The following is a 24,774-nucleotide window of genomic DNA, read 5'->3' as shown; positions in this document are numbered from 1 at the left end:
TTTAACACAACGTGCACACCGCTAAGCGTCTGAATGTTAATCTTTCTCAGAACCCAAACTGATGGTCACGCCGCTTCTAATGGATCCTGCCAGCACTCGGCGCTACCTAAAGTAAAAGGTACACTTCCAATTTCCCAAAATGTTTCAGCTAGTGAATATATTGTACCACTCACGTAATTATAAAAACTAAAAACATCCCTTAAATTCTTTTAGGCTTCTTTGTTTGGCCACGTTATTCATTTTAACGGACCTCCAAAAGACCCCCTCAGAAATTCTACACTGAGCAGCCTTGGTATGTAGCGCACAGCGACATTACAGCTACTTTACGAGAATAAGGAGCCCACACACTAGATTAAGCAAAACATTGCTTTTGTATCCCACAGATACAAGATACATACAGCCCTGATGACAGACCAGTGACTCCAGTCTGGTCTAGAAACGCGTCGGCAGTATTGGTTGGGAGATACAAAGTATCACTGTTGTACTAAAGCTAGGACCGGCTGGTTCAGCGTTAAAAATTATATAAGACATTTAATCATTTATCTTCCCAACCCCCAGTTTCTCTCATTCAGTGTTTGTAAGCTTTTTGTTGTTTGTAATTGAAATGTTTGTATTTATTTTTTCAATAATGTCTGATGTGAGAATATTTTCTAATGTGTGTTCTAATGTTTTCTAAATGTGTAAATAGTCTTTGCCTTTAATGTTTGCTACAATTCGTTTAGTCTTGTAAATATTTGTAAACATTTGCAATCAATGTCTTTTTTTCTGTCAGCAATTTTTTCAAATTATAGAAAAACATAAAATGATTGACACAAAATAATGGTGTCCAGGGAAGCAACAATAAAGTGTTTCTTACCCTATATCAAAAAATGGTATTGAATCACTGTGGTTTGGGCATTTTGTGTTGTTTACTATTGTTATTAGGTCTAGCCCTCACCACATAAAGACCTAACCCGTTTTGTTCCCAATTATCCAGTTAATACGGCACACCATGATAATGTTTTGTTCCGCCCTTAAACCCACGGTGGTATTGTTAGATAACCAGTGAAGTACTTTATTTTTTAGCTGGCTAAAATCCTCTTTGATACCCAGTGGGAGCGGAGGCACATTCCCCAGGATCACTAGATAGGGCGAAGATTCTGGTGGAAGATGTCTAACTGGTAAACGCTGTGATTCCACCACTGAGTACCCCTGCAGCCCCTGCTGCCGACCACCGGTAATTTGGAGATCCTCCAGCCCATGCTGGTGTGCAGGCAGAACCCTACTGGTTACCTGGTTTTCACTCATTGTGTCTGCCTCCCCCTGATCTACAGGATTCGTCTGACACTGGGCACATGACTGTTCCCTGTTGCTAATCGATGAATGTGTTAGTAAACCTGAATCAATTACAGTAGTGAGACCGAATTATCCCTTGGCCCACCTGAGGTTGCGAGTTGATCAGTCCGATTAGGCACTGCATAACATTTCTCAAACAAGGTTAGCCACTCATGGATGGGACCCAGCTTTGTGTCCAGCAAGCTAGTCATTATTGCTTGAAAAGCTTCTAATATTACCGAGGGATCTATATTCAGAGCAGCAGGTACAGATGCCATGGGCTTAGTAACAGGGTTTGATTTAGGTTTCTTTCCTTTGCCCCAATAGCTTGAAGTTTCCTTTTTGTGCCCTCACCAAGGCTAAGAGTACCCTTTGTGGGCAGTTGAGTACTCTCACAACTTGGTGATAGATGTTTATCCGCGCGTTTTTTTATTAAATTACCAGCTTTCCCTTGAGATGAGTGAGAATCACTGCTCTCCTTGTTTTCTATTATGATAACTGGAGAAAGAGGCCTGTGCGTAGCCTTAAGAGGGGCTTATGGCAACGAAGGTAACAAAGCGTTAGCCTGAGAGCCGTCACACGACCCAGAACCGATGGATGAACTCAAGAGTTCAATGACAGCCTCCACCAAGGGTACGCTAGGGCCGACAGATGTTGGATACAAGCTGTTGGATGGCGACCTTGAAAGGCGTCCATTCACTAGCTTGATCTCTTTATCAATTACAGCTGCCGCCCTCAGCAGAAAAGAGTCCATAGTTGTAACAGTAGCATTAGAGCTAGCTGTAGCCCCTGCAGAGGCTGTTTGTAACTTTCGCCTCCCCATAACTTTAAAACTATTGTGGAACCAATACAGTGTCACAGCAGAATACGTGTAAGATTAACAAATATGTAACCCAGAATGTAAAGGCTGCTCGTAAAATTAGTCCAGCACTCCCACCACAGTCCCCACCTTGTAAGAATTATTATGCCCTGAATGGAACAACAAGAATAGTCAATCCTACCTCCTCCGATGCCACAAGACCTGATTGTCTGGGTTGCCACTGACAGTAAATGCTAAAAGCCAACGATGGAACATAGCCAAGAGGGTAGGCCAAGCCCAGCCTCTTCCAGTCGCCCATGCTTGTCTCGCACTGTGGGAGTCCATGCCGTGCTTTAAGCGCCTCCTGGCACTGGATACAAACGTTAGCGCCTCCCTGGCACGAAGAACTGTGGGAGTTAGAGTCCCCACTGCGTGTAGGCTGGATGCGGGCTTGCACAAAGAAACACCGGCTCCCGCGCTGTGGGAGTCCCTGCCGCCCTTTAAGCTCCTCCTGGTGCTGGAGACAAGCGTCGGCGCCTCCCTGGTGTGAAGAACTGTGTGAGTTAGAGTCCCCACTGCATGCGGGCTGGATTCGGGCTTGCACAAAGAAACACAAAGAAACACTGGCTCCCGTGCTGCCGGAGTCCATCCGTCCTTTAAGCGCCTCCTGGCACTGGAGACAAGCATTGGCGCCTCCCTGGCCATAAGTAGTTTATTTGGTGCCAGTTATGATTAGGCAAGACAAAACGTGAAGGATAGAATGCTTGAAGTAAGCTAAATCATTAGAAATTATTTTAACTACGTCAGTGATTTTTTTTCTTTGCAACTGTAAATTAGCATAGTGTAACCACCCATCAACTGCCAAATTACAGTCAGTTGCACAGCTTAGCCTGCTCTACAACATACCTTAAACACATTGGCAGAGCCAATAGCTCTGGTTAAACACTTATAAGGTCCCAAAAGTGAGACCTATTGGCAATGCAGTAGGTCTCGCATTTGCAATAATTTGAGCTATCGGCATTGTAAATGACTTGCTTTTATTTATAGGTTTTGAAAACCTGCAAGCGGTGAATAAACACACACTTTGTATTTAAAGTCCTTGTTTACACTTGCAGGTTTTCAAAACAGATAGATAAAAGGCATTGTCATTTGCAATGCCAATAGCTCAAACTCTCCCAAATGCAAGACCTATTGCATTGCAAATGCTTGTTATCCTTTCTCCCCACCTTTTTCTGAATGCCCTATTCGGATTCTATGAAAAGAAAGCGTCCCCTAAGTATAGGGAACAAACTAGCCTGTGCCCAGTCTACCACAAACTGTGAATCTATTCGGATTCTAACCACTGACTCATATTTCTAAACTGCTTCTTCATTGTCTTTCTCTCTTTTTATAGGCCCACTGGATCCCATTAATGTAATGATCTAGGTTGCAGCTTTCTCTCATCCATTGCATGTCTTAAGAAATAAAGTTTTCTAGTATTTTGAAGTACTCTGTAAAGAAAAACTACATGTCCATGCAGATAGAAGTGAACTAGCGCCAGTCTTTTAACCAAACACATCTATGAGCTCGAAGTTCGTCATCATTTCAAATGCAGGAGAACCTTCGGGAGGAATCCTCTTCCCCCCCATAACAGAAACACTATGGGCTTTAGGGATTTCAACACAGAACCCACTCAAAATAACAATTAGAAAGCCCTCAACATAAACAATCAATACTAGTGCAGCTATGGCAAAGGTCAACCAATCACAGCCCTTCTTACAGCGGTAACCAATCACAGTGTGACTCATGATGACGGCTCACTAATCGCAATAAGACTCTAGGCGTCAGTCAGCAAACAAAATCTTGCCTGCTCAACTTAAATAAAAATAGGAAACTAGAGATAGATGAAAAACAATCCCACTTTTGATAGAAACTGAACTAGGACCTCCACTGCAATTGTCAATCACAAAATTTACACCAAGGCAGTTTCCCATCCAGCGGTAGTTCAGTGTGTTTACTCTCATGCACCAAAGAATAAACAACTCTAATCTAAATTGAACACATTCAATCTAAAGGTTGACAATTCTTAATAACACAGAAAGTCAAGATAGATTATCTATGTGTGTATGTGGTGCCTCAAAAACACACTATTCTGCAGACAAGTACAGCAATATACTTTTGAGTTCTTGGACTATGAACAATCTGATTATCTTAATCCATAAAAAGCATAAAAATTCAACAATTTCTTAGATGCATGCAATTCACTTATTTAAAAGACCATGATAAATGAAATGACAAATACCAATTTATCAACTTATAAATAGGACAAAAACATCAATATAACAATAATTAACAATTCATAGCCAAAAATCTCACATGAAGTTTAATTCATGATTCAATCCAATCCGCACTCTCAAACTATAAATCCCATAATTCATCAATATGTTTCTGGTGCATTATACTAAATCACTTTCAATCACTCAGAATTAATTCTACCCTACTAATACTCACAACTGTTTTGCTGGATAACAGCACTGTAACACTAGAAATAATCCAAATTACAAACTCTAGCTGAAAACAGATAAAGTCCTGATCAGGGACAAACATTATTTCAAAAGAGGTCCCTTATCTTGTTTCTTGATCCCCAGCTGACACCAAAACTTTGAACACGCAATTTCTGTGTACATAACAGTGGTGCACTCAAACACGCAGGGGTTTGGGACAGTGTTAACCTCAAAGCCTATGAGGTAATGTGTCCCTATAAATGAGATTCAAACAGCATCTCAAAATACAGTCAAAAAGAAATTACTTTATCAAATAAGCAGTGTAACTCTCACCTGATGTTTCCGCAAGGGGGAGATTCAAGTTCTGATGCAAAGTCCCAACTTCCCACACCCACCACAAATGCCCAACAAGGTCAAAGTAAGGAATGGTGGAATGGGGGAAGAGGGGAAAACAAAGGAAGAGAAAAGACTCCTGTCCAAGGCGCACTCAGGGATGACTGGTAAGCTTCAGATACTTCCTATGTGTTTTCTGTATAGTGTATGTATATGGTTTGGATGTAACAGATTGCAATCCTGTTATGAAAAGTTTTTTCATATAAGGAATAACTACCTGTTAATTTCCCCTCTTTCACTGAGGCTATAATGCTGGTAGATGCAGGATAAGATTACTATCTAATGAAGTAAGAGAGGACAAAAAGGTGTTATGCAATCAGAGCAAAGTATATATATCGTAAAAGGACAATATCATATGAACTGACCTATGATGGTGAAAAAACAGGGAGTCAAAAAGCCCAAATCAGATGGCCATGAAAAAAGGGAAAAACTAAATAATATGTATTTTTTATAGGAATAGCTCCTAGGAAATGAAATCAGGAATATGCACACATCCGTGCGGTTTTATTAGATAGGGATTAATAAAGGATCATTCCATTTTATGTTGTACAGCATGTTTAATGTATAAACAGAAATGTCATCAACTTCCAATTAATGTGAGTGTCCTCTGGATCAAGGCTTTGTATTATTGCCACCATGCATGTTCGCAAGTTCCCAACAATAAAACGCTTTTACAATAGTAGGACTTGTTTTAAAGTGGGGCACATACAGATCGATTGTATAAAGTTTTCCCCTTTCAGATCCACATAGCCTACATTTTGTGGAGCCACTATATATTCCAGAACTGTTGGTCTGCCAATTATGGAAACTGGCCAAGTCAAATCGCCATGGACCTTCTATTTATGAATACCGCGAATGTCAGGTTTAAGTATGGTCCTGGTTTCATCCTGTCGTTGTTTTTGAGGACCATGCGGGCATGTGAGCGACTACTAAAGATGATTTTGTCATCCACGAGAGAATGCAATTTTGAAGCTCTATTTACCACTTGTATGAATGTTGCAAAGGACAGGTTCTTATTCCAGAGTTCTGTTGTATTAGTTAGCTTTATCGACGTGTAGAGAATATTTATGATGACTAGAGAGAAGTTCCCTTTCTAGGGCTGACCATATGGCTATAGTTAGTGGGTTGTTTAAATTCGATCAAATTTTTTTTACATTTATTTTTATTTATACTACTGCATTGTTATTCACAGAAATTATAATATTCTACATTTCCTCTTAATCTGCCCATGGGCACTCAACATGGTTTACATTGTAATAGGCGTGGTACACCAGGATTTTCTTACCCCCTCCTCTTTTACATCTGCTGTCCACATGTAGCAATTACAATTATTATCATTATTATTATTATTAGGATTTGTAGTGTGCAACGAATCATCCCCAAAGGGATCTCTAGGTGCCTTTGGCTGCACAGTACTGGTAGCTATGACAGAGTGTCGGTTAGAACAACCAGGTTTTAACCCCTTCCATGCTCATGACGAGCTCAGCTCGTCATGCAGTACACTGCTTGTGTGCTCATGACCAGCTGAGCTCGTCATGAACAATGGTAAATATGCATCTGCAGCACAGCAGATAAATATGTGCAGCATCCATGTGGTTAAGCTGCTTCTTAAACTGCACCAGAGTTGTGCAAGCTCGTATCTCGCCCGCCAGTCTGTTCCAATGGAAAGGGGCAAGATGAGAAAATGCACGCCCACCCATTTTGACTTCACTAAATTTGAAATGCAATAGGTCTCGCATTTATGCGAGTTTAAGATATTGGCATTGTAAATGAAAATGCCTTTTATTTATGTTTTTAAAAAGCAAACAATACAAAAAAGGCATTGTTGTTTAGAATGCCAATAGCTCAAACTCACAGAATTACGAGACCTATTGCATTGCAAATGCTTGTTATAATAGCATTTCAGCAGGCGTGCAGAAGAAAATAAGATCTCCAATACGTTGTGGACAAGCCAATCATAAGCAAAGAGTGAACCCATATATGTATACATTGTGCAGCTAGAATTACCATCTTTAAAGATGACTTGGATCCTCAAAAGGTTTGCTTGTATTTCCAAGAGAGGAGAATTACGTTCCTGCAAGATACTGGAGAAACAGATACGAAGAAAGCAGGAATGGAGAAGCCAGCGTTCAGCAACCCTCCAAAGAACCTCAAGACGTGACTAGAAGTGACCTGGAAGCAATCAAGTAGGTTAACGGTAAAGCGGAAGACACCTGTGTCAACTAGAAGACAAAGCGCTCGTCTGCCCGTGCCGGCCAATTTTATTCAGGTTCTCGCTCTGCCCTGTCTCTCCCGATCGGGAGCAGAGCATTCCTGACAAACAGAGGGCAGTAGTGGTTTAGTTTTCGCACCTCGTTAAGGAAGTTGAAGTTGAAGTTGAAATGTTTTATAAAGCGCTCTAACACCATGCGGTTTCTTGGCGCTACGGACCGACAGCACTGAGGGGAAACAGGAGAATTACTGCGATGGATATGCATGGGAGAAGAGATGAGTTTTTAGGGCTTTACGGAAGTCCATATAGATAGGGATGGACCTAATGGTAAAGGGAAGGGCATTCCAAAAGTGAGGGCCAAGGGTGGAAAACCTCATGCCTCCAAATTTTTTCCTCCGAAACCGGGGGACACTCAGGAGGGACTGAGCGGAGGAGCGGAGGTTTCTGCTAGGAACATAAGCACAGATCTTCGAATTAATGAAGCTAGGGGCAGTGCCAGCCAGGACCATGAAGATCAGGCAACCCATCTTGAATAAAGATCGCTCCAAGATGGGCAGCCGGTGAAGAGTTTTAAGCAAGGGGGTAGCTCAATGAGACTTCGGAAGCCTGTAGATGAGGCGGGCTGCTTGATTTTGAATTAACTGTAGGCGCCGAAGTTCGTAAGGGATGCCTACATACAGTCCATTGCCGTAATCCAGGCGGGATAGAATCATAAACAGGAGAATGAGTTTAAGGGCTTCAGCAGAAAAGAAGCGAGAAATGTTACGTATAATTCTAAGAGACAGAAAACAAGATGAAACGACAGAACTAATCTGAGGACGCATGGTTAGGTCATGACTGATTTTGATGCCCAAAGTTTTGACAGAGGAAGAGGGTTGGGGAGGGTAACCAAGGGCTGGGGGCCAGAAGGCAGAGTTCCAGGAGTTGGGGAGGCCACCGGTAAGGACCAACTCCGTCTTGTCAGGGTTAAGTTTTAGGTGATTATGGTTCATCCAGTCATAAATGAACGTAAGTGTGGTTTGAAACTTAAGAATAGAATGAGGGGAAGAGGAAAGGTTGAAAATGAGCTGGAGGTCATCGGCATAATTAAATACCGTGACCTCCATTTTTTGCAGAGCGGCTATAAGAGGATAGATATAAAGATTGAAAAGAAGAGGAGAGAGAGAAGAACCCTGGGGGACCCCGCAAGAGACAAGACAGGTGGGAGCAGAGAAACCCTCCAACTGGACGGCCTGGGTACAGTCTTGTAGGAAAGAAGTGAGCCAGGCCAAAGCTGAACCCCAAATGCCGGCGCCCCCGACACAATCGATAAGGATGGAATGATCGACCGCGTCGAAGGCGGCGGCAGATCAAGGAGAACCATGGCCTGAGGAGAGTTGATGTCAGCACTTCTCCTAAGCTCATCCAGGACGGAGAGGACCACAGATTCCGTTGAGTGAGCTGGGCGGAAGCCGGCTTGCTGAGAGGCCAGAAGATGGTTCTCCTCAATAAAAACAGAGAGACAGGTGGTTACGTGGCTATCCAGGATCTTTCCCAGGAATGGGAGCAAAGAGATAGGACGAAAATTGGAGAGAGAGGTAGGATCAGCACCGGGTTTTTTTAAGATGGGGATCACTATAGCTGATTTAAACGACTCTGGGACAATTCCCTGAGTAATGGAAGTATTAAGAAGGGTTAACGGAGGATCAGGACAGCTAAGGAAGACTTCCCTCAGAATATGGGCGGGGCAACAGTCGAAGGGGACCCCGATTTCACTTTCTTAAGCAGGGAGAGTAAGATCTCTTTAGAGATCAGAGAGAACTGGTCAAGGAGGGTGGAGGTAGGAGACAGTTGGGAAGGGGAGAAGGAAGGGGAAGGCACGGGGATATTGCGTTTGATGGTAGCAATCTTCTCAATAAAATAGGTATTGAGGGAGTTACAGAGAGATTGAGAGGGGATAGGCTTGGGGTCGACTCTGTCAGAAGCTGCTAGATCGTGAACGATGGTAAAAATATTCTGTTTTGGCTAGGAGGATGGCTTTTTTATAATCCCGGAGGAGAGTAGAATATTGTTTCCTGAGAATAGGGCAGTACCCGCGCCTCCAGTGGCGCTCAGCCTGCCTAAGTGCAAGTTTGAGAGCCTTAAGGTCGTTAGTGAACCATCTGTTAGCCTCGTGAGAGCGACACGTTCTGACCAATTTGAGAAGGGGAACTGAGTCACAGGAAGCAGAAAGCCAGATGTTAATGGCAGCCACCTGAGAATCAGAGGGGGCACCGGCCAAGCAAGTGGGCAAGGCCGCTAAGGAGGAGCAGAGATCAGCAGGATCCACACAGTTCCAATTCCGAGGTCAAACGTTTTTAGGAGGAGAGGGCTTATTGACGGCCCCAAATTCAAGGGAGAAGGAAATCAAGGAATGGTAAGACCAGGTGCAAGGAAGGACTATAAGGGAGGAAATGGGCAGATTGGCTGACCAGATCTGGTCAAGAGTGTGGCCGTGTATATGGGTAGGAAGGTGAATCTGAGAAGTGAAATTTAGGCAATGGAGAGATTCTGTGAAATCTTTGGATGTGTGGTCCTCCCGGGGGTCACTAGGCCAGAAATTGAAGTCACCCAGTATCAAAACAGAGGAATTGTCGACCACCAAGGTGGCCAGCAATTCCTGCATAGCTGGAATAAAGTAAGACATAGCTTGGGGTGGACGGTAGAATAGCGCACAGGTGAGAGGAGTCGCTAGGTTGACAGAGCAAGCAACTAGGAAGTCAACTGCAGTGATGGTAGGGTAGGAAAGAAGCTGGAAATGGAGGTTGGAGCAGACTAACATAGCCACTCCCCATCCAGTCATCAGGGTGATCGGCTCGGAGAGCATAATAAGAGTCAGGAAGAGCCGCTAAGGCATCAGGCAAGGAATCAGGTGAGTACCATGTTTCAGTCAGAAACAGGAAATCAGGCTTGGCTGTGTCCAGAAGGTTGAAGAGCTCCAGTTGGTGTTTGACCGCTGAGCGTGTGTTAAGAAGGTAGGCCCTAGCCACAGCAGGGGAGGTAGGAAAAGAGAGGGAGAGGGACTCTGATTGAGCGGTTGACGATGAAGAGGTCTGTGGTCCTAGCATAGGAGACAGTGATGAAGTATGAGTTGGCTGAGATATGCCCAGATTATTAATTCGGGCCAAGGTGGAAACACTAAGAGGCCAATTACCTTGGCAAGCATGTAGTTGTGTCGGAGAGTAGTTTAAAAAACAAGCATAATGATGGGCCCCGGGTCCCAATCGGGCGCGGACGGGCGCAGACGGGCTTGCCTTTGGCGCGCCTACGGCGCGCCGCCGGCTCGCCCGCTGCGCGTCCTAGGATGCATGGCCATTATATGCCGGGGAGGTCGGGAGGGCCGAGCAACTGGTCCGCTAGCCCTGTTCCTCACCCAAGATGGCGGCTAAGGGGCTGGCTCCCGGGCAGCACCTAATCGGCTGCGATGGGGGCGAGGCGCCGAGAACAAGCAAGGCGTGCAAATGTATTTTAAAAACAGGTCAGTGCCAAGAGATTCGGGCAAAAGGTGCAATTTTAAAATAGCTAATGAATGCTATCACAGTCACACAATCCCGGCTACCGCCTCAGGAATACACGCACAAGGACAAGTGTTTACTGTGGGTGCAGTATAAATGACAACAATAGTAGAGTTGAAGATGGTGCTATTTGGTCGTCAACACCCTACAACCCAAGGGGGTGTATACACGTTGGGTCCAAGAATCCCAACAGTATGTAATGTTTATAGAGACGAAAACCAAAAGCACCCCCATATAATATCAAACAATAATATAAGGTCCTATGAGGATTTAATTTGAATATTGGTACACTTTATTGACCCTTTCCTGTAACGTTCCAATTACACTGAAAAAGAGGATGTCATATTACTAGAAGGGCCTACAATAGCAGGATTTTGGTCTTGTGTATCACTCAGGTTACTTGTAATACTCGATACATCTGTTTCACTGGCTGACGTGAGGGTCGTCAGTGTCTTGGTATTCTCAGTAAGTTGACTCGGACAAGATTTGATCTCATCAAATTTGTGAGAAAAGGTGAACACTCTGCCATTTTTTTAAATCGTTTTCATCTCTCCCTAACTTCCTAATTTCTTGTCTTTGATGTATAGTTGATGTGAACTCAAAACACCCTTGAGAATTTTGTAATTTTAGCGGGTCAAGGAGCCATCAACAGTATTGGCTTTTGTTTGCCCACCCTATTTAGAATGGGAAGATAAATGGCCAGTTTTTACTGTTCCTCACAGCCAGAAAATGACCCCCATGTCATGTGAGAAAATACTCAATGTGGTCATTGTTTTTTAGGTCTCGCCTACCATTGCAGCGTGAATGCGCTGCTATCACTTTGCGAGGCATGTAGTATACACTATAGTGGGGGAAGCTCCATTTAAGCTCTGCCCACTCTCTGCCTATCTTTTGGATTGGTTTAAATCATAAATGCTACCTTTGAATGGTTTTTAACTTGTTAGTCCCTCCTCCTGACTTCCATGTTCTGATTTGTATACTTCCATGGCTATGGGCCCCTTTTCCTTTAAAAACAATTTTGTTGCCATGGCTCACCCCCTTCCCTTTCGCATTTCTCGACTTCTGGGGCCACCCCCACTGACCCCCGCACTCCTGTTCATGCCTTTTTGCCCGCCCGCACTCCTGTTTTAAATGCAATAGGACTTGCGTAAATGTGAGTTCTATTGCATTACAAATGCTTGTTTTTAAAGTAGTGCCCCAAATGTCAGGCAGCAGTTGTCTGGTTGTGGGCGGCAACGCATGTCACTTCCGCCAAGCTCGAGCCTCCCTGGAGCCCAAACCTTCCTATAAATATTCATTTTCCAGCAGCTGCTTCCCACAGGACAGTTCGGAGCTGGAACTTTCTCCGCACTGGGCTGACAGGGGTGGGTGATCCCGTTGTCCCGAAATATGTACCTTTGCCGTGGTTGGTGATAATTCCTTGGGTGTATAGCGCCATGAAGTAGTAAGACTATGTAGCAAGCACTAGACCTAATCTATTTTTACCTGAGGCTTTCCAGCGGTAGCACTATGATGAATCAAACGAGCTGTACAAGGGCAGGGCTGCTTTGACTATGTGTAGACAGATTCACCCTGTGCTGTGTTCCTTTTTAGATGTGTTTGGGGTATTAATGCACTTTCCGTGGAGCTGGCCTCCAGCGTGGCTGCCAGGGTGTAGGGTCACTGACAGGACCAGTATGGACTGCAAGTTGGGGCGTCAAACAACTGTATTGTTTACTGCTAAGAGCCACACTTTCTGGTTCCGGCTTGTTCCGTTGTGGGGTCTTTGCCTTCTTCCATGATGCATTGCGAGTGCAGGTGGACAAGTAGCTCAGAGGGTTAACGTGCCCACCGCAGTCAGTGTGATCTGAAATTACCATGCCCCAGTGTACCCTGAACAGAAGGAAGGTCATACCTGCGGAGTACATCACAAATCCCCCCCCAGCACCCCCTCCTACACACACACGCAGTGTCCCCACAAGCTGCCTGGATGTCAAGTATTATCAGACAGAGGTACGAGCTGCTACCCCTTGCTTTCCCTTTATGCCCATGGCAGTACCGCTGGTCACTGGCCTTGCAGCACTATCTACACACTCATAACAAGAGTCTTGGCAGGTCCGCGTTGGCCTTTCATCCTTCAGTGGTTGAGTCCTGTGATGCAAACCTCGTCAGTGAGGTGAACTCTGTAAAGTGACTCAGTAGGGTGAGGTATCAGCTTCAGACCTTGGTGTAGTCTGAAGGTCGTGGGGCCAGTCCTGGGAGGAGCAGCTCCTCCTTTCACTTTTCCAAAGGGCGCTAGCATGGGTAGCATTGATTCGGTTAACGGCAATGCATGTTTCCGAGCACAGAGACAATTTTGTTCCTAATCTGTATTGTAAAATTGAATTGTGTAACAGTAACCACCTGTTCTATGTCAATAGTGCCAGGAGACATCTGGGGGTGAATGTAGCACTCTACAGATACACGCCATGTTCATGCACGTGTGTAATGAAAACAAGACAACACTGTGCAACACTCCATAATTATAGGCGCTACTATAGAAAACCCTAAAGAAAATACATTATTTGTTTCACTGGTGAATGAATAAATGAATACACGCACACACAGACGGGACAGCTCTGTGTGTCAGTTATGCTGTGCGGTGATGGAGACTGGGTGCACGCATGAGGGTGGGATGTGTGCCCAGAAGGCAGTGGGAAGTGGGCCCAGGGGGCTTTGGGAGGTGGGCCCAGGGGGAAGACATTCCCAACTGGACCCCACCAACAATGTCTCGTTGTATGTTTTGAGCATTCCTTCCGCATGGGCAGTCTCTCTGGGCACTGCGCCCACAGCTTCTGTGGTGGTATTTGCTGAGCTGTGGGTGCTAAAAAGGTGAGCTGTTCGTTTTTACATATTAGATTGCCAGGGCAGGGGCCGTACTGATTCCCAGGGCTGCACTACTCAGTACTCACCAAAGCACCATTAGACCCGTGGTAAGGAGAGCGGGGCACCACAAACTCCACATGTCATACCATCCGTGGTAAAAAGCAGTGCCAAGGGGCGAATTAAGGAGCAGGCCCCGTGGAAAGGTAGAGTGGCTGAGCAGGAAGAACAGCTCTGGTGAGAGTCCGGGTGAGCAGAGCCAAGTAGGATGTGAGCCCGGGGGAGAGGCAACAGACACATCGTGACCACAAACCAGGACACACACCGCTCCCAGGCCCATCTGGCACTCGCTTGCTCCTTCTTTCGTGCTCTCCTTTATTCTCACCTGCCCTCTTTTTTCTCTGTCCCTCTCTCTTGCTCTGCTCTTTTCTTTTTACTTTTCTCCCTCTTCCCCAACTCTCTCTTCTAACACTCTTTCCTTCTTTATCTGTCCATACTTGTTCTTTTTCTCTTTCTTTCATTCTTTCTTTCTCCTGTCCGTCCTTCTCCTCTTTGTTCTTCTATCGCTCTCTCTCCTTCTCTCTTGTTCCATTACTATCTCTCTCCATCCCTTTCTACCCACATTTCCACTTCTTTACTCGTTGTCTCAATGTTATTGTTCCTTCTCTTTTGTGGTCATTCTGTCATTCTCTGTCATTTCTTTCTCGCTCAGTCCTTTTATCTATTACTTTCTCTTTTGATTCTCCTAAACTTTCTTGGTGTATCTCTCATCCTTCATTTTTCCTTTATTTGTTCCTATATCTTTCACTCGCTTGCTTTGCTTTCTATTTACTTTATTGTTTCTGTGTCTTTTTTCCTTTAAAGTTGCTTTTTCGCCACGATTTTGTTTAATTTTTCTTTTAATGTCTCACATTTTTGCTTTGGTTGCCAACAGCTTTCCATTTGGCCCATTTCTTCTTCGCCATCCTTGGCACTTTTGTTTGAACCCACCCTCTCCTTGTTCCTTTCTCCTACCACTGTTTCACTATTATCGCATTTTTACTGTCCAAATTATGCTCCCTATTTGACCATTCTGGCTGTTTCAGTCCTTATTTCTCTGCTGCCTCTTGCCCTATCCTGTCCACTTTCTCTGATTCTGACGCAATCACGTTGTAACCATTTCCAGTCTCTGTGGCTATGGACCCTGATGCAAGCAAAGGAACTGGACCGCCTTGTTCAGATTGCTTATAAAAAGACAACCACAATTAAGGCGTGATTAGCGCATCTGGCCCTTGGCTCTAGGCTTAGTTACCACTGCAAGTGTTGCACTCCTGTGACAACCTCTCTCAGTCTCTTAAAGTAGAGGTGGGCGAGCCATCACATTAACAAGCAGAGCCAAGGCAGGGGTCTGTTTTGGCTCTAACATCCGGTACAGGAGCAGAGTATGGAAAGGATTTGGGGGCAGATTTACAAGCCCCTTGCGCCTCCGGTGCATCACGTTGCATGACGCAGCAGTGCTGCAGCCTGGGGAGTAATGTTTACAATCACAGGTAAAGCCACCCTGCGTGACTTAACCTGAGCTTGTAAATATCGCCCCTGACGCTTACTTTCCCTCCTGTTAAAGAACAGTAAATGTTTCAGCGCCCAGGCTAATGTGCTGCATAGCTAAATACATATAAGGTCCCAAAGGCGAGACTGATTGCATTGCAAATGCTTGTTTGCTATGAGATTTTCTTTCTGTAAATAAAAAAGAAATGTAAAGCTTGCTGCACTGCCCCATCCTGTTGACTGAACCATCCGTCAAACTTTCAATGCATTGAAAGGAACTGCTGAAAAGGCAGTTTCTGCCAATGCAAGTGACGTCAGCTAGGCTGGCCAACATTTCAAAATATGGCGGGTGGATGTTCACTCAAGGCGATGGAGTAGTTTACTCCGTTGTCCTGATGGAGTATATACCCATCTGTTAAACTCTGAATCAGGCCCTAAGCCTCAACTTTGCGGCAAATTAATGGAAAATCAGGCACCATCGCTAGTAGTGATCCAAAAACTCTGGCTCACTTCCAAATAGTTCTTGGGTTTATATAGCCATTTTCAGAATGGAAAATCATGGAAACTGCAAAACCAGCACGGTGTGAGCAACATTACAGCAAATAATATATCATATTTTTTAAGTTTCTCCTCACCCAACCATCTTAGCCCTAACCCACTACAAGAACATTGATTTGCTCCTTCTGACCTAATGTCATCCAGAGGTGTCAGAACAAACTAGTAACATAAACAACAGAAACAATTGTGAATGAATGTGATAACAGTGTTCTAGCAGGAAGAGCCTTGGAAAGTAGCAAAACGCTTGATCCCCTATGTTCTTCAAGAACAATACGTCATATAAAATTAACGGTGAACATCTTGTGGCACTTTGTGTTGAGCAAAGAAGATGTAAACACAGAATGAACATCATGATTCAGCAGCCCTTTCAACAAAGATGAAGGCAAGGCCTAGCTAGTCTAATCCGGAAAAATACCCTAAAACACATCATTATTATATTGTTTCAATTGCAATAGCTTACATGTATGAATTCTTAGATAGAACATCTAATATTAAAGCACACAAATAGTTCAAATGTGGAAATCTTACCCCAGGAGTGGAGCACTATATCCTTGATTAACTGGATCGTTTGAAAACCTTATTGGTAAACATTCAGTACTCAGTAGCACCAGCATATTCTCTAATGGAGGAGCTGAATTCTATATACAAATTTTAAACTAATTACAATAACGCTGCACAAATTTAACAATATATACCACTTACAGAATGCCCTGATTTTTTATAAGAAAGTGACCACAACTCGAGACCCATCTGAATTTTTCCAGTTTTATGGTTCCTATTTTACTGACGTTTCTGTCAGCATTTATTCGCACTCACATTTTTCCATCTACATGGTATTTATCCAGATTTATTTCGGTGAGTGAATGATAAACTTGCAACTAGTGTATTTCCATTTGTAAATTGAATACAATCGGCAGTGATTACTTTGTAAAAGGAATTAGTGCTGGTGCCCAGAGCTCTGCTCATTGGACCACGACCAGTGCTAATAAATGTCAGTGTACAGAATACCAAGGCTGCACAGTCTTGAACTCACCTCATGCCTCACTAATCCACCGCTAGACAGTCCATACCTCTTTATCACTCAGTCCTTCATTTGTGAAAGAATAAGTGCCAGTGCCAAAGCTCTGCTCAGAAGGTGCGGCCTGTGAAATTTAACGTTGGTGCACTGAATACAGGGCTTTAAGTGGGACCTGTCTTGCCGCTGCTCAGCACCGGAAGGGTCCCTATGGGGCTCTCCAATTTTGCCCTCACCATCAAGACGAAAAAAAAAAGAAATCTTTACTCTGCTGCAGTACCACTCTTCACTGCCTTTGATGTAACTTCAAAGAGACTAGTTAGAGTTCTTTCACAGTCCCACAATTTCCGAACTGAAGCATTTTCAATATGCAATACTATGAATCCATGGTTGCTGCTTATTCATGTTATACAACTAACACCAATTGACAAAGCCAACAGTACTAGCTTGTTGTAAGAGAAATGTTACTTGCTCTATTATATATATGGATGTGATGATAGAAGTAATAAAATACCAGTAGGGGGACACACCAAGCTAAGAATAGATCTTCAGCTTGGGCGCTTTTAAGCCACACCCTTAATTACATCGGTCACACCCCTTTGAGAGACCCCTCAGTTTATTCAACCTACTTAAAGCCCTGACTGAATAACAAGCAGGTAATCTTTAACCTAACTCAATCTACTTTAATCCACTACCAAATATTGGAACAATTTCAACTCCACAGGGATTGAGGCAAGCAGGACTGCACTTATCTATTAGTGGGAACAGTTAGGATTGGGTTTGGTGAACGGAACTGGAAGTTCAACTCCCCTACACTTCCTAGGTTTAAACAAATCTTAACTACCGATCAACTATATTGGTTCAGCACCCATCTTTGTAATCTAGTTTACAAAACATCAGTTTTCATACTACGACAAGAACCCAGTAGGCTGAAAAATTGACAGCTTCAGTTCCAGAATCATGGGACACCGCCAATTGTAGTGGAATATTTGTTTCAAATATCCAGAATGATGTTACCTCAATACTTCTTTGGATCATAGACTGGTTACCATTTGGACACACTTCAACTTTGAGGCACAAACATTTCGAACCATAGGAGGAGAATCATTAGCATATACCACCATGTAGTCAGAAAGGAATAATTACATTGAAAGCCCTGAGTCTGAGAGGACGAAAAACGTAGGCTATGTGTTTTTACTGACTATGAAGAATAAAGGGTTGAAAGGAAATGAAATTAAATGAAAGCAAATTTATAACGCGCAGACTCAGCCCGTCGGGCATCAAGGCGCCTAACCAACGAAAATATTTTCATGTCCAAAGAATTGAAATACTGGTAGGCTTTCTTGAAACGCCATGTTTTTAGAGCCTTTTTAAAAAGGGGCAGAGAGGATAGGGACTTAAGTTCCAATGGAAGTGCATTCCAAAGATGCGGAGCAACTATGGAAAAGGCTCTTCCTCCCCATCTGGACTTCTTAGTCCGGGGGATCACCAACAGATTATGTTGTGATGAACGTAGACATCTGCTAGGGATATAGCCAGAGAGAAGAGATCCCAGCCCATCAGATGTTCCAGCTTTCAGAGCCCTATGCACCAGACAAATGATTTTAAAGGAGATACGATGCTCTATAGGAAGCCAGTGGAGGCTCTTTCTGGCTAGTATCGCAGAGGAGGAGCGAGGAATGTCTAATACAAATCTTGCGGCCACATTCTGTACTGTTTGGAGGCACTGGATCAGTAACTTATTGATCTCTGCATATAGTGAGTTGCAGTAATCCAATCTTGACCCGACCAGCGCAACTACTGTCTGTTTCCTAGCTTGGGGAGAAAGGTAGTGCACTATTCGTCGGAGAATTTTGATAATTCCCCAGCAAGTAGCCACCGTCCTGTTGACCTGAAGGGTCATTGCCAGCGAGGTGTCAAAGATAACCCCTAAATTTCTGGCTGAATGAGAGGGGACCGGGCATGTTCCCAGGGAAGGCGGCCACCATTCATTCGACCATACATCCTGGTCCCTTCCAAAGATCAGCACCTCGGTCTTTTCGCCATTTAGCCTCAAGGAGTTGAGTATCATCCAGTCAGAGACTGATTGCATGCAACTCCTGAAGCTGGACGCAGAGGTGCTGACCGGTTGGGCCAGTGACACCATGATCTGAGGGTCGTCTGCATATGACGCTACTTCCATACCATGTGCTTTTACTAGTCTCGCTAGTGGGGCCACATAAATGTTAAATAGGGTGGGGCTTAGAGCTGACCCCTGAGGTACCCCACATTGTAATGATGTAGCAGGGGAGAGGTATTCTCCAAGCTTGACCCTCTGTTCTCTAAGATCTAAGAAGAAGGACAGAAGGCTCAAAGCGGGCCCCTCCACTCCTATCTCCCTCAAACGAGATGTTAGAATTGAGGGAGATAGGGTGTCAAATGCTGCGGTCAGATCGAGTAAAACCAGCAGCGTTGTCAGTCCCTGATCCACTTTCATTCTGATGTTATTTGTCACCATAGTAAGTGCAGACTCCGTACTATGCAGCTTCTTAAACCCATGCTGGGTCTGATCTAAGAACCCAGTAGAGTCAAGGAAAGCAGACAAGTGTGAATTCAGGTGGATCTCTAGCATTTTGGCGGGGGCAGGAAGTAGGGATATGGGTCGAAATTTTTTTAAGATGGTGGGGTCTAGAGAGGGTTTCTTCAGTAGTGGCTTAACAATCGCTTTCTTCCAAGCTGACGAAAAAACCCCATGCAACAGGGCACTATTCATTACCTCCAACAATGGAGGAAGTAGTGTTTCCCTACACTCCTTCATTACTCTAAGAGGACAGGGGTCCAGAGGGGAGGAAGATTTGGTCCTATTTAGCAGAGAGTTGAGGTTGTCAAGAGTGATCAACGGAAAGTTAGATAAAGTCTTGGTAGGATCTTTATGCCAGGCTTCTGAATTGGTAAGAGCCTGGATAGTGTGATTCCCTAGGGATTGTTTCTGCGTTTCCAAATGAGAAGCAATTTCATCGATTTTAGTGTAAAAAAAGGTTGAAATCTTGTCACAGAGCTCCTGTGATCCAGTAACTGGGTCTGGAACTTGTAATGAACAGAGGGAGTCCACTACTTTAAACAGCTCCTTTGATGAGGTGAGGGAGGTAGTAAGGTCGGAGAAGTATTGTTGCTTTATCTTAATGACCGTGGACTTATATTCCCCTAACAGTTGTTTATGAAACTCTCTGTCCATAGTGTCCCAAGATTTCCTCCATTTTCTCTCCTGTCTCCTGCACCTCTGTCTCATCAACCTAAGAGGCTCAGTGAACCAGGGGGCAGAGGGCCTAAAATTTAAGTCACCTAGAATAGTGAAGTGGGGATTACCAACATATGGCTCCATGATTCTAAACAGGTCACTGCTGAATTTGGATCTAGGTCCAGGAGGCCTATACACAAGAAGGCCAACAAAGGAAGCTGAAGGAGATGAAGAGATAAATAAATGTAGGACCTGGAAGGGGTCGGATGGTGTCGTCAGGGCATTAATGCGGCAGATAAAATGCGACTGATAGAGAATTGCTAATCCTCCTCCCCTTCGCTTGACTCTGTCAAATCTGTGTAGTGCATAACCCTCTGGGATAGCCATTAGGAGGTCGTGTCCTGAGGTCTCTGAGGCCCAAGTTTCCGTGACAAAGACCCAGGCAGGCCTTCTAGCCAACACAAAATCATGAAAGGTTACATTGTTTTTAATTATAGAGCGAGCATTGATAAGGTATCCTTTCTCCGAACAAATATTTTTAGGCGGAGAGTGTAAATTAATAGGTGAATGGTTAATCATGGGGAATGTGTCAGGGCTCCGGGTACGTATATTATGTGGGGCCATAAGCAGTAGTTCCTCAGGGGTATACCTATGGTGGCACAGGGAGTCAATCGGTTTCCAAACCAGCATTTCCTCCAAGGTATAGGAGTGTGATACCTCACGGAATGCAGCCCGTCCTGTAGCCTGTCCTCAGCGCGGACGGGCGCAGACGGGCTGAACTCTGGCGTAACGCCGGCGCTAATACGGCGCGACCGCTGAGCGCGTCCGCTGCGCGGAGCCATGGCCGTATGCTTTTATGTTGTTGACTCACCCAAGATGGCCGCCGCTAACACTCCGCCCGAGTCCCCGGTATCTCAGCCCTAATATCGGCCGGACACTCTGTGGGAGACAGCGCTGACTTTGGTGAGTGCCAAATGTATATTTAAAAGCTATCAATAAAAAAATGTCTTCACCATAAACTCGATGAAGCAACAAACGACGCCCTAAATCGGCGCGCTAGTGCTGGGGGGGAGAGGACACATGGGGCAAGTGCTAACGAGTAAAAGAATTCAAAGAGGACAAGGAAGATACCGCCCGGCTCAAGCCTCAGGCGTTTACAGCTACAATCTCGCGAGTGGAGCGCTCTGCCTGCTTTTATGTTGTTGACTCACCCAAGATGGCCGCCGCTAACACTCCGCCCGAGTCCCCGGTATCTCAGCCCTAATATCGGCCGGACACTCTGTGGGAGACAGCGCTGACTTTGGTGAGTGCCAAATGTATATTTAAAAGCTATCAATTAAAAAATGTCTTCACCATAAACTCGATGAAGCAACAAACGACGCCCTAAATCGGCGCGCTAGTGCTGGGGGGGAGAGGACACATGGGGCAAGTGCTGACGAGTAAAAGAATTCAAAGAGGACAAGGAAGATACCGCCCGGCTCAAGCCTCAGGCGTTTACAGCTACAATCTTGTATTTATGTATTATTTATTTGTAAGTTTTGTGTAGTGCGAACATGACCCAAGTGGGTATCAGAGCGCTTTACATAAGGACTAGCAGCCCGTCCCGATGTTGTCCGGGTATGAATTGCTGCCGGCCAGTAGTATATTGTTTTGTAGGATTTCATTTAGATAGCATTTCTTATCTGTGACAGGCCTGTGAAACACTCCGATTCACAGTGCACTGCTGATGCACTTAAGAGTGCGCGTTCAGTAGTGTGTGAACTCGAGTTTCCCTACTTTATTTTTCCTTGCAATATTATATAGCGCGAACTCGACAACATGGTATGTGCACAATTTGCATTACAGAAGAACACATTAATTTGTGGTAGGCACGGGGAGACAAGGCGATTTGCCTGAAATCACAGTATGTTGAGCTGATGCCGAGATTCGAACGTAGCTCCCCAGCTCTAAAGTTCGCAATTCTAGAACTTGTGGCGGGAGATGTGTCTAAAAATGTATGTCGGTGCTGGCCATCAATGAGAGAGACCTGTGCATTTTTCAAATGGGTGGTGAAAAAATATGAGTATGTTGCTGGAGATGTGGGCCGCCGTGCCACCAATGTACTTACCGGGGGAGGGTAAACACCTATTATTCCGCAACTTTCTTTTCGCATACCATCACTCCGCAAACTTTCATTACGAAAGTACCATGACTCCGCAATGCCATTATAACGTATGGCATTACATTTTATATGCTTTTACCACGCATACATTTACAACGAAATTCGTTGTACATGCATGAATGTTAAAAGCATGTTTTTTTTAATGTTTGGATAAGGTAAGTATGGGTATAGGGGTATATGTTTTGGGGTACTGAGGTATATGTTTTTGGGTGTTTGGGTATTTTAAGGGTTCAGATATAGTTTTGGGTTATGGGTTACAGGGGTAGTTTTAGGGTTTAGGGATAGGTATGGGTTTTGGGGTACAGGGTAATTTTTAGGGTTCAGGGCTAGGTTTGGGTTTTGGGGTATAGGGGTATTTTTAGGGTTATGGGGTAGGGTTGGGTTTTGGGGTACAGGGGTATTTTAAGGGTTCATGGCTAGGTTTGGGTTTTGGGCTACAGGGGTATTTTTAGGGTTCAGGGCTAGGTTTGGGTTTTGGGGTACAGGGGTATTTTAGGGTTCTGGGGTAGGTTTGGGTTTTTGGGTACAGGGTTATTTTTAGGGTTCAGGGCTAGGTTTGGGTTTTGGGGTACAGGGTATTTTTAGGGCTCAGGGGTAAGTTTGGGTTTTGGGGTACAGGGGTATTTTAAGGGTTATGGGCTAGGTTTGGGTTTTGGGGTACAGGGGTATTTTAGGGTTCAGGGGTAGATTTGGGTTTTGGGGTACAGGGTATATTTACAGGGTTAAGATGGGTTAGTGTTTAAGGGTGTTGGGGTATTTTAAGGAGTAAGGGTGGGTTATGATTATGGGGTGCAGGGGCATTTAAAAGGAACAGGGTGGGATTAGCACACGATATGAGACATGGCATGAAGGGCGGAACGTACCACACGCCCCAGTGTTTGTCACGCCCCCAGCACACGCCCACAGCACAACGCAGACACGGCCACAAGGGACTACTTTGCTGGCACGGTTCTTTTACCTTTTACCTTCTGCTGTGGTTCCTGAGATTACCCGCCTCAAAGGTTTGGGCTCTCTCTTTATTATATTAGTATGGATGACGAAGAGCAAGGAACATAGTTCAAAGAGACACACCAAGTTACAAGTGGGTCAATTTATGAAATAAATTTGTCTAATTGATGTTTTGTAAAATAGAATGTTGTGAACTTGTGTTACACAATTTAAAGCATTTTCTTGGCTGAACTCTACTGTGTAGAAATACTACTTGCATGTTACATTGATGGGTACTGAACCAATATAGTTGACCAATACCAAATATTCCCTGCTCCTTTATCGCGCTCTTGCAGGTTTCTGCTTTCTCCTTTTGTGAGGGTTTTGCTGTCTTTCTCTTCCTTTTCTTTCCAAACTGTGTGTTTTTCCACCTTGCGCTCGGTAATTATGCAGCACTGCTAGGTTTCCCAGCTCCATGCATTACCTTTTAGCCTTGTTTATTGCATTATAGTACAGGACTACAAGTCCAACAATTCATGGAAAATGAAAGGGAACTAGAGCAGCGCATCAAGCATGGACCTGTGTGAACTTGGCAGCTATGTGATGCTGAAAAATAAGTTCAGGTCCCCAAAAATAAGTTCCAGTGGCCCCCACCGGCTCAAATTAGGCACTGAATTTGCACTCTTGCAAGTTTCTGCTTTCTTCCTCAGGCGGTGGTTCCCCAGTCTTTCCCTCCTCCTTTCATGTTTGTCTTTTCCCCCTCTGGCTCTCTGTAAATGTATGGATAAGGAAAAATCAGTCCCCCAAAAATGAGTGCCATTGGGCACCCGCGGCAACCACCAGCTCAAAAGAAGCACTGGCTGTAAGATTGTTTTTTTTTTAAGTAGATAAACGTAGCATTTAAAGCGAGAGCTTTGTAAACATTTCAAGCTGCTCCTTAGGTGCATACATTCGACACGTCTTCCGATTTAATTTCAGCTGTATTATTTTTTGGGGTGGGGGGTAATATCTCATTACAGAAAGTAAAAGTAAAACCTGAGTAATACTTACATGAGTTTATTGCACACCGGTGGTTGAAAGAATGGCTTGTTGTCGTCAATCCATTGCCTTACATTCACCAGAGTCTCCATTTCTCCGTTGGACGAAAAAATCGCAATCGAGCGAACACTGTTTATTAAACGGTGGCTTCGCACTGCAGGTATGAGGCGTTCACTGCCCGACTGTCTTTTGAAGAGTAGTGCTTTGGGGCAGCTCTGTTTACACGGTCGAAGGTTCAAAGGTTACAGGCAAACTCACATCCAGTCAAGGACGAGAGAGCAACATCCGCGTGAGCTCATTAACAAATAACTTCTTTTAAACCGAGGAAGTACAAAGTGGAGAAACGTGTTCCGTTTGACATTTATTGTTCTTGAAGTATTTATTAATTTCGCCATTCAGCGTTTCAAAATAGAATGCACACAAGTTGGCCCTTGTATACAGTATGTTCAGGTCGTCCTGCGAACCATTCTTTATACAGTTTAAACCCTATAGTGTCCCTATTTAGCGATATAACGTTTAGGGAACATACAGTCTTGCCGAACAAAATAAGATTCAAACACTGTATTCAATATACAGACTTAGTACTCATAACCACACTTGACCAATAGTCAGAATTAGACAAATGTCGCAATGACCTGAAAGAAGAAATGCCTATTGAAAAAGGAAGGATCTAGCGACGTGAAAAATCCAGGGCTCGAGTCGGTGTACCACTGCGGGTGGACGGCGTTCCCCCACTTATTGTACCGGGTGGACGCC

At 44.4% G+C, this 24,774-nt stretch overlaps 1 protein-coding gene across 1 annotated transcript in view; it reads right to left on the bottom strand.

Moving 5' to 3' along the window:
- HAAO (3-hydroxyanthranilate 3,4-dioxygenase) overlaps positions 1-24,238 on the bottom strand; it is a 955,259-nt gene extending 931,021 nt beyond the window's left edge. Inside the window, exon 1 of the mRNA XM_078649691.1 lies at positions 24,031-24,238. Coding sequence (XP_078505817.1) covers positions 24,031-24,110 — 80 coding nt within the window. The 5' untranslated portion in view covers positions 24,111-24,238. The remainder of the gene's footprint in view (positions 1-24,030) is intronic.
- Positions 24,239-24,774: the final 536 nt, after the last annotated feature.

Source organism: Lissotriton helveticus, chromosome 6 (genome assembly GCF_964261635.1).
Source record: "Lissotriton helveticus chromosome 6, aLisHel1.1, whole genome shotgun sequence".
NCBI classification, from domain to species: domain Eukaryota; kingdom Metazoa; phylum Chordata; class Amphibia; order Caudata; family Salamandridae; genus Lissotriton; species Lissotriton helveticus.
Note: the sequence above shows the minus strand (reverse complement) of the source record. Positions and strands in the feature narration are given on the sequence as shown.